At 37.9% G+C, this 10,354-nt stretch overlaps 2 protein-coding genes across 2 annotated transcripts; both read left to right on the top strand.

Moving 5' to 3' along the window:
- The first annotated feature begins 210 nt into the window (after positions 1-210).
- LOC111338041 (transcription initiation factor IIA subunit 2) lies at positions 211-5,315 on the top strand. The gene is made up of 4 exons (XM_022944443.2): positions 211-755; positions 3,229-3,333; positions 3,425-3,551; positions 4,760-5,315. Exons 1-4 carry the CDS (start codon positions 684-686, stop codon positions 4,786-4,788), a joined length of 333 nt encoding a protein of 110 aa, XP_022800178.1. The 5' UTR covers positions 211-683; the 3' UTR covers positions 4,789-5,315.
- Positions 5,316-6,280: 965 nt separating this feature from the next.
- LOC148741441 (nitric oxide synthase-like) lies at positions 6,281-10,318 on the top strand. The gene is made up of 4 exons (XM_088761415.1): positions 6,281-7,957; positions 8,271-8,314; positions 9,156-9,334; positions 10,186-10,318. Exons 1-3 carry the CDS (start codon positions 7,865-7,867, stop codon positions 9,223-9,225), a joined length of 207 nt encoding a protein of 68 aa, XP_088617541.1. The 5' UTR covers positions 6,281-7,864; the 3' UTR covers positions 9,226-9,334; positions 10,186-10,318.
- Positions 10,319-10,354: the final 36 nt, after the last annotated feature.

The raw sequence follows: 10,354 nt of genomic DNA, 5'->3' as shown, positions 1-10,354 counted from the left end.
TGAAAAGACCACAGCTTTACCAGAGCTCTACCATGACAAAGAAGGTAAGGCACGACAAAAATAAGCTGTCATTTTTTCACGTTTTCCTGACACAATGTTACACTTCCTTTCCTCGTATCAATTGTTTATTAATGACAAGTTCATCTTGCCGTGATAGCGCTGACCAGAGATGGTGCTCAAACGAAAAACGAAAAAGTGTAAGATAACTTCTAATTACCGGAGCATAACATACATGAAACTTCGAAAGCCTTGATTTGGAGGAAAAGAAAGTACGCTAGCAACCAACCAACCCCTTGTTGGGTGGATCTGAACATACTAACTATGATCTGAATTTGCGCATGGTCATTCAACATTTAATGTTCTTACGACATCCCGACGATTGATGGAGAGGGGCCTTCTGACGGATAGCGATCTCACACGAAAACAACAAACCTTCCCTCTTTTGCTTATCTTTCTATCCCCTTTTTTGACTTTTTTCCTCCTGTTTAAGAAGTTTCCTTTTCCTTCTTTTCCCTCTTTCCCAGGTCTTCTCGTGCTCTCTGTTCAGACGGAGAGAGCTTGGAAGGGGAAGAAAAATATTATACCAAATATGGTAAAATTCAAAATGGCGGCTGATCCAGACATCCAAAAAAGGAAGCGGCTGGAAGGAGAAGAGTATAAAAACTCCGAGCTGCCTCAAGAAGATGAGCTACCAACTCTACCGAAACACCACCTTGGGGAATAGCTTGCAAGAGAGTTTGGACGAGTTGATACAGGTAAGTTATTGTCATTCTTACGACGAAATAAGGAAACGCTTCCGACCAAAGCTAGATTCTTCGGGAAGGAACGGAAAGGCCAGTTAAGTCGCCACGTTTCGCCTTTGTAAAATGTTTTTCCAAATGAACGATGAAAGTCACTCGATTTTAATTTAAAGACCACTTTCAAGGAAACTTTAAATTTGCCTATTTCCAGTTCATCGTTTCATAACAGAGGGAGCCCGAACCAAAGAGAACTCGAGGATCTATTTCTGTGATTGCGAATTTCTTTTGTGAGCTCTTCGCCAGATTGTAAGCCCTGGCACAGAACTAGCAGGCTTGGAATGCCGACTAAAGCTGGCGTCTACTTGATGCGCACACTCTCGTCATCTAATCTACGACCAAAAGTTTTCCCGAAATTGTCTACAAATCACGATATTTTCGATATATTCTGGTCCAAACTGATAGCTTCTTGTAAAATCATAAAGTATGTAGTTGGCTCTCATCGTTCGAGAAGAAAAACGCCGTCACGAAGACTGGAATTTCATCAGGGTTAAATCTTTGTTTCTATCAAAAAGTTAGGCGAGGGACTAGTTCCATTTGTTTTCTTGGCAGCTTTTCATTCAACCCTGTGAATTTCATGTGTGATACTAATTTGACCATGATGCCCCAAAGTTGTTACGAGCGCTGTCCTGAACAAAAAATTGTGTGAATACTAACCTCAATTGACTTGTATGATTTCGAATCTTCCCTACAAACTTTGCTGTACTTCTGCATTTGATAACGTTGTCCTGTCCTGTGGATTAATAGTACATGTATCATTGGGTTTCAACAAACTGCAGCAGTTTTTGTTTCAATCAGAATATGAATTTATATGACTTCCTTTTGATCAACTGAAAATGGTCATTTAAGTTATTGAGCAGTCTTTTGTACCATGTTCTTGTTTTGAATCAAAATTAACCAAAATTTTATAGATGCATGGCAATAATCTGTTTTATTTTTATTTTTATCATTTGCCTTTATTACATATTATAAGGGGGACAAAGCTAATTTACATAAGATGATGCATGGGAAATTTAAAATAGAAAAAGGAAAAGGGGAGGAAGTTTCAAGAAGCCATGGAGGCTCGTAGGTGAGGCTCCCTCTTTAAATTAGAGACTAAGTTAGTTAAATTTTTCTTTAGTTAAGTAAAATGTTGTTTAACTTCATAGGCACTCCAGAAGATCCAATAGGGGATGTGGAAAATGTTTTAACATACAAACAGTTGTAAACTTTTCTTTGGAATTTAGTGGAAAACCATAACAATTGTGTGTTCATGTAGATATGAAGCACACAGGAAGCTTTGAAAGCATCTGAGAAGCGGAAGAGTTGTTTGAGGAGCTAAACCCTAACCCAACCATAGCTTCTTTGCATTCTTAAATCAGGCTAAAATTGACTGAGAAACATTTAGAGACAATAGCTCTATTCATATAGATACCAAACATGCCATTTAGAAGCAAAAAAAGCCAGATTTTGTTGTGTATATGCAACCTGCATGGGGTTGCAAGAGGATCACAATGCTGGAATTGTTGTTTACTCAACTTTAAAGCCAGATTATTGGGAGGTGTTGTATTGGAAATTCTGAAAGTTGGCAGATTTGATGAAAAAATTTCTGTGAAGATTACTTTAAGGACATATCAACACCTAAAAATAATATCTATCAGGCAGAAGAATAGTCCAAAATTGGCAAACTTTCACTTTTGTTAGCAATTTCAGTTTTTGTTTTCCATCCATCATATGAATCACGTTTGGGAATCAATATTCTTGGCTTGAGAGCTGACTTTTGTTTGCTGTAACCCTTTAACTACCAAGATCTGATTGTTATTTCTCCCCACCAGCTGCTACACATTTCCTTGTAAATAAGTTAGGAGAATTTAGTGTTAGATCAAGGTAACAACTTCTGCCCGATAAGTTTGAGTATTCTCTTCACCTGTTTGCTGGATAATCTATGGATATTAAAGGGAGATGTTACATGTTTATCACTTGTGGGAGTTAAGGGTTAGAGGCTTAAAAAGACCATCAAATTTAGTGTCCTTCCATAGATTTCCTTGTCATTTAGAGCTTCTAAAAGTTATATTAATATGAATAGAATGGAAAACCCATCTTGTAAATCTCAAATGCATGGCCAAACTGGTCAGGAAATTCCAGTAAATCACTGGGGAAAATTTTCAGACTTGAGGCTTTTGTTTGCTGACATCATTAGTGTGCACAGTAGGATTATGAAGCACACTCGCACTATTGAATTGGGTTACCTGAATTTGCTAGCCACGCTATAATACCCCTTACCAGTGTGCTTTAGAGTGTACCAATATTCCTCTGGAGAATCTAGATATTAATCACATGCAAGACTGGCTGTGGTATAGTGATGTCATTATGAGAAAAGTGCATTATGAAATTGTTGTAAGCTCAAGAGACAAGATTTGTTCACTAACTATTTTTGTTATCCCATTAACAGTCACAACAGATAAGCCCCCAGCTAGCTCTACAGGTGCTACTACAGTTTGATAAAGCTATTAACCATTACCTCTCCAATAAAGTCAAAAGCAAAATTTCTTTTAAGGTAGGTAAAATATGCCAAATTTAGTTTTTAGCAGAAGTAATAACAAATTATTGATGCATTTTTAAATTGTCAAATTTCCCTTCTTTTTCAGGGTCACTTGAACACATATAGATTTTGTGATAATGTTTGGACCTTTGTGCTCAATAAAGTAGAATTTCGAGAAGTAGGAGAACTTGTTCAGGTGGACAAAGTGAAAGTAGTGGCATGTGATGGAAAAGGTTTGTGCCGTGATACAGCTTTTTACCAGAAACTTCTAATACTTTAGGTCTAGGTATCACCACAGACAACTAGCATTTTGTTCTTGTTACATCTGTTTAATGACATAAAGAGATTGTCTTTTTTCCTTCCTTTTTGTGTTTTGGAAATGTAGCTGACCTGTAAGGCCAAGAAGAGAATTTTTTGTCACAGGGAAATATGTATCACTTGTTAACTCCTCTTATATATTGCAGTTGCACTTCATTTTCATGAAGATTTGATTTTCTTTAAGTTAAATAATATGTAGGGTTGTCATAAATAAATTTATAGAGGTATGATCTGAAATGAGCTGGTGGCTGCAATGAATTATGCTTGCATAGTATGGTGTGCACACTCTTCTAAGGGGTTGAGAGACATACTCCCCTGAAAAAAAAAAATGAAATTTAAAGCTCTCCAAGACATGATCTTTAGCTTTCTGGGACATGTTTCAGCAACTTTATTTAGCCATACATTGGCGCAACAATCAGTTCAAAAATACGTCTTTTCCGTCATTTATCACAATTTACAAAGGGGCAAACCTAAATTGATCTCTCGGCTGGTGAGTTTCTGTTGCCTATTGGTTTCTGATGACAATCCTGAATATGTAGCTGGTGTCTTTCATAACAACAAGATTCTTGAAAAGCACAAACAACAATCAGATGTCATTAATGAAGCATCATACATACATACATACATACATACATACATACATACATACATACATACATACATACATACATACATACATACTTACATACATACATACATACATACATACATACATACATACATACATACATACATACATACATACATACATACATACATACATTTATTGCAACTCCCAAGCTGGGTTTTTCAGTTACAAAGCCTACATTAAATTATTGTAATATTACAGTAAGATTAGCAACATTATATATATATATATTCAAACATTTATTTTATATATTTATGTACTCAAACATTATGTTTCCTTTCAAACATTTATTCTATTTAAGTATGATTACTTGGGGTGTACAGGGTCAGGGTTTCCCTCGTATACAGAATTTATTTAGATATATATATATATATATATAAGTAAATCTAAAGCTAATAGAATATCTGTTCTTAAATCTAAAGCTAATACATTATCTGTTCTTAAAGTTTACCAAGTTTTATTATAATTACGTTTTGCATTTTTGTTTTACTGCAGCATCAGCAGCAGATACTGGAGGTTCCTGATGCTGACTCAACATTTCCTGATCTTTGCACTGAAAACATAGAAGTGACAACTGTTCCATAATGATAAGTTTTGTTCGCTTTAACCTTCAAAGCAACTTTCACAAGCAGCCGTAGCAGGGCTTCAAGCGTCTGGTTACACTAGGCTTTTGTCAACAGCATTAACATTGCAAAGTCAACAAGAAATGTGAATTAGATTTAGTCTTTGTAACTAGTAAAAGTTAAAACTTAGTGCAGGATCAAGTTTACTAGAGCTTGTTTGTTATAGTTTTCAGTTCAAACATAAATTCTGAAGGTTTATTCTTTTAGTTAAAAGTAGCATTGAACACAGCAGAAAGGAGATTCCGGTCAAGAGTGTGAATTATACTAAAATCATTAAGTTTTATATGTCACTTGTTACATTAAATGAACACGTTACTAGTTAACTTTTTCCAGACACAAACTATGTCAATTCATATACAACTAATTTACATGAGTCTCCAAAGGTGGGTATAAAAGTGTACAATAAAGTTTAACAATTATGACATTTATCTTTGTCACCACTCCTCACTATAGTTCCGTTCTAAGTGAACATTCTCTACCATCAATTTTCAAGTTAGCAAAAAACTTGCACTTTTTAGTTTCACAGTGCCATTCTTGGAACACCTTACAAAACATATGGTTCGTTCTGTAGTAATTCTGTGACATTTATGGAGTTGTTAAAAAAAAAAAAAAACTCTGTTACCGTAAAGAGTGGTGTGCTTTTGGTGTATCTCTAAGCAATCTTATTGGCGCAATTTTGGGTGCAACTGAAAGCAATCTGATTGGCGCATTTTTTGTCTTTTTTTGTTTTGTTTTGATGTATCTCAAAGCAATGTGATTGGCTCACTTGTTGTATCACTAACCAATCAGATTGTAGTAGTCTGTTATGTTGCACCAATCTGAGCGTTCTTGGCAATTTTCGGTTTGACAGGCCTTCAAATTTCAGATAATCAACGCGTTACTTGGAATGGGCGGTTCGCGAATTAAGAAAACGTATTAGTCTTGGTGGGAAAGCGGTGGAGTTATTATCACGTACGACTATGGTTATTCTTCGCTCTGGAGGAGACTGAGTGGAACATAGCATAATTTTGAATCAAGCATTGCTTGAGATGTTGATGAGAGAAACTTCAGAATACCCGGTCACTTTTGACCGTTATGAATGGATTGGTCCCGCGGTCCAACGTCGAAAAATTTTATTGAGAGAGAGGACATTTAAACCAGTGGTCATGCATTCCAGATTTCCCGAGTTCGAAGAATAATGAAATGATTGGGCCGTCAAACTAGTGCATCCGCAGTCCCGCACTCACAAGGTCGACGAATGACATAACAAGAGGGCTCCCATAGACACCACGGAAATACATTATTTGGGCACGATACAGTATTTTACTGGTCAGCGGACATCTTAAACAAACCGAAAAATGCCCATAACTTTTACAATGATCATCATCATCATCATCATCATCATAGTTTATTTAACCCATTAACGTCCAGTGCGCCCGTATGCGCCCATGGGGACCCACACCCTTTCTACGCCCTGTGACGTCATCAATTTTAACTCTGGAGCACGAATTCGAGCATGTACTTGAACGGGTTGAAAATATCTTGCGGACGATACCAGAATGAGCGCAATTGAGTGGAGGAGATTGGAGAAATAGCCAAAAAACCGTGTCACTTTGACTGGAAAATCTGCACGAAGATCGTGTTTCACTACCCACCTACCTTTCCGAGCATGTGCTTTGAAAATAATGAGTAGTTTCTGAAAAATCTCTACACCAAAATGAAGCCTACTCAATTTCCAGCAAGTGAGGAGAAACTTTAGGCAAGGAGAGGGGAAAAAAAGGGCAGGAGAAAGAGAGAAAAGTAGAAGTCGTAAGTGGGGCGTGACTTTTCAACCCAAAAACTTTTGCTCTCTGCGCGTGCCCGAGATTTTCAGGCCGCCATTTTGCATTTGGATCGAAAGGCCGTCGAGTGCACGAGCTGTCAAGTGGTTTTTGGTAAGTTCGAGCTTTTAAAACCCCAACAGTGACCCCAAATCTGCTGGACTAGCTTCAAAACACAGTTTTCCACAAAAGCTGCGGCCGTTAATGGGTTAATAAAGCAGGTTGAGGGATAGGCAAGACATTACGTCCTGATGTGGACCTGCAATGTTTTCGCCGTAAGTCTAGTCGACAGCGTGAAAAGGCAAATTTAGAAAGAATACTGTAAACTTAGCTTTGAAACTCGGCTCTTCGTTTAGATAGTTCTTATGCTCAATTATATATTTTTCCAAAGCCGAACTGATGTTCCAGACGATATGAATTTGTTGTTTTTCGCAAGCGGTGAGTCCGTGGTAATTAAGGTTTGTTTTTAAAAGGGCTAAGGCTAAAATTGAGACGGTTTTGAAAAGCTGAAGCGGTTATCTGAGGACGCTGCATTTCATGCCACAAAAGGCAAACGGGTCTGATCGAAGTATAGAGTCTTTTGTAAAAAGGAGAGAAGAAGGAAGAGAAATCAGGTTGTAACTGCACTTGGGCGGAATCTTTAGCTGGAATTGACAACTCAGCGTCTTTCTACAAACACGATATTCTTTAATACTCTATGACTGATGTTGGTTGAAACTAAAGAAAATAACAAACAGTTACACTAGTTACACCGTCAATATACAACCTAAAGAAATAACGAACAGCAAGACTATAAAATACTTACATTGTTACGGCCACAGAAACATTACTAAACTGCTCTTAGCGAAAAAAAAAAAAGGAAACGGTTATATTACATGATAAATTATGCAGGCAGCACAGAGCTACATGAGGCGGCAACGAAATGACAAGAAAAGCGCAATGATCGGAAGGTAAGGAATGTTTGATTTTGAAATTATGTCAAAGGACCAGGAATGTCAGACTTAGGTCGCTTTCAAGGGGCTTAGTGTTCGTCTGTTTGACAAGGTAGAGGTTTCATCGTATTTCAATCGTCCTTGTTGAGTTTGTAAATTATCATAGCGAACGAGCCCTTTTTGAGAAATAATTTTTTATACCGTTTCGGACTGTATGTATTTTCTAGGTTGTTTTTATGCAGGACTATGCCTATCCTCACGGCTGAGATGGAGAATGAACCGCATGTCGTTATTGTAACTAGTACGTTTGGAAACAGAGACCCTCCTGAGAACGGAGACGTAAGCCAAAACTGAAGTGCTATTCTCTAACTTTTTACAAACATTGTAGAATTATTAGCATCGACAGATAGAATAGTCTTTATAAGAACTCCCCCAGCCCCCCCCCCCCCATCCCCCAACCGCCATCTTGAACTAGATGAGATGTAAGCTTCCTAGTCATCCTACCCTGCGACTTATAGGGACAACATCACCCTCACAACCGACTCTTCAAATTAGGCGGCATACAAACCTTTACGACCACTGCATCACCCTGTAGCCAGTACCAAATGAAGCGGATTTTTGCTGAAATTTGCATCTATGATTTTCTACCCAGGAATTCGTTCGGTGCTTGTACGAACTCCGCCATCCACCAGATGGGTAAGTTAAATTTTCTTAGGTTGAATTGTCTCCCTCTAACTACCTCTAAAAGGCAAACATCTTGATGTACGCTAAGAAGAACAGAAGATGGCACAGCCCTGGAAGCTCATTCAATGTTTATTTTTTTCTTTACTTAACAAGTGTGTTTCGTCCTTAAAAAAACTTTCAAGAGCCTCTCTTTACAGTTTTTTATTTTATTATTATTAACTCTGTTATTATTGTTATTTCGCTCGTTATCTAATCTTAAAAAGGTAATGCAGATTATTTCGATATTATTTCCTCGCTGTCACATGTCCTTAAAAGTCGTCGCGCAACATGATGAAACAGCTCGGCAGCCTGTTGGTTCAGAAAGTGAAAAAGAAAAAAAGAATAGATTAATGAACAACAGTCAACCACTTGCCAACCTCAGGTAATCATACATAAAAATAATTTACAAGAACACGAGACAACCAGAAATTCCTATACTGGTGATTGTTCTAAAATCGTATATTAGACAAATCACGTTTAGTGGATGTAGCTCCTGACCAAAGGGACCAGTCTAAACAAATGGTTAGAATTCGAACCAGCCATGAACAAAATCAAATACAGACAACATTAAGCAACAGGGGTGCAAATGAAATAGAAGTGTATGAAGGTCCAAGATTAGAGGTTTTCTCTTACACGAACAGAGACCCCGTAGGTTGATTTGCACCATTGGTTGCTTTTTGTTTGGTCTGCTTCATTGAAATAATGATTTACAACGTGTTCGTGTTATTGAATGTTATTTTATGTTACAGAAGAGCAAAGCCGCTTTCTCATAATATGCCGCATGTGAGGACAGACCTATTTTTCAACTTTAAAGGTACTCTGTGGTTGGCCTAGGCTCCAGGGTTAACCCAAACTTCTATGCATTTGCGCGTTCAATCGCTTGACAAGATCATCCGGGAACTTGGAGGAGAGCCCGTATTGCAGATGGGAGGAGAGGATGAGTTGTGTGATCATGAGGAGTCGTTCAAATTGTGAGACAAAGACATGTTTAAGGTAAAGAAAAACACTTACTGAGGAGCTTAAAAGGCTCGCAGGCTTTCTTATTTCCATGAGGGACCCTAACTAGCTAGAATTATTGAATTTATTCGCAATTATCAGCGAAAAAATAATTCTCAATCATGATTACAATGTTAAAAGTGCCCTTGCGCAATAATATTTAAATCAACTTTAAGCTATCACAGATTCGAACATGAGATAGTTATTGGGAGAAATACCGGCATATTATATTATGCAATTATATCCTGCAATACCGCTTTGCTTTTTTGATTCACGGATATATTACGAGCTGGCATTCCCTTTTTTTCCCAATGTAATCCTACGCGCGAGTCGATAGAAATCGGTGAAATAATATCCCTGTGCGCCGAGATAATGTGGAAGCAGTGCACGGGAAAGAGTGCGCCTTGCTTCTCGAAGTTCACGAGATGCCAGAATGTTTGGATTTCGCGACGGATTACTGAGGGAGAGAAGGACTGATCGTAGTCTATGGCTAAATGGAAAACAGAATCCATGTTCACTCACTTTCCTGATTGTTGATTATACACTTTGATGTCGATGCTTTTAATTGATTAGCGAGACTGTAACATAACAACATAGTAAGGATTAAAATATGAAATGTACAGTGTAATTTAGAAATCAAACGATCAAAACTCCCCCCCCCCATAACCTTCTCTATACCTTTTTCCGTTTTAAATTAACCCCCCACCCCCCTCCCCACCCTACGCTATTACCGTCTCACCTCTTCCTTTAAAATTGATCAATATTAAGTCCCACTCCCTCTTCTTCTTCTCAAAACCACAAGTTATTGCAGTGAATGACATTCTGGGTGTTTCCTATTCCTACGCAAGGCCACAGCATTTAGGAAAAGCCCCTGTGTCTTTTCATTTCACGCTCATTATGGACATTTGGAGACAGTGGAATCCTGGCGAATTTGACAGTTTGTAGGAATGCCATGGGGTCGTCGAGAAACGGAGCAGACAGTTGAAAATAGGCAAGTGATCTAAATTAACTGATTAC

Source organism: Stylophora pistillata, chromosome 1, assembly GCF_964205215.1.
Source record: "Stylophora pistillata chromosome 1, jaStyPist1.2, whole genome shotgun sequence".
Lineage (NCBI taxonomy): Eukaryota > Metazoa > Cnidaria > Anthozoa > Scleractinia > Pocilloporidae > Stylophora > Stylophora pistillata.
Note: the sequence above shows the minus strand (reverse complement) of the source record. Positions and strands in the feature narration are given on the sequence as shown.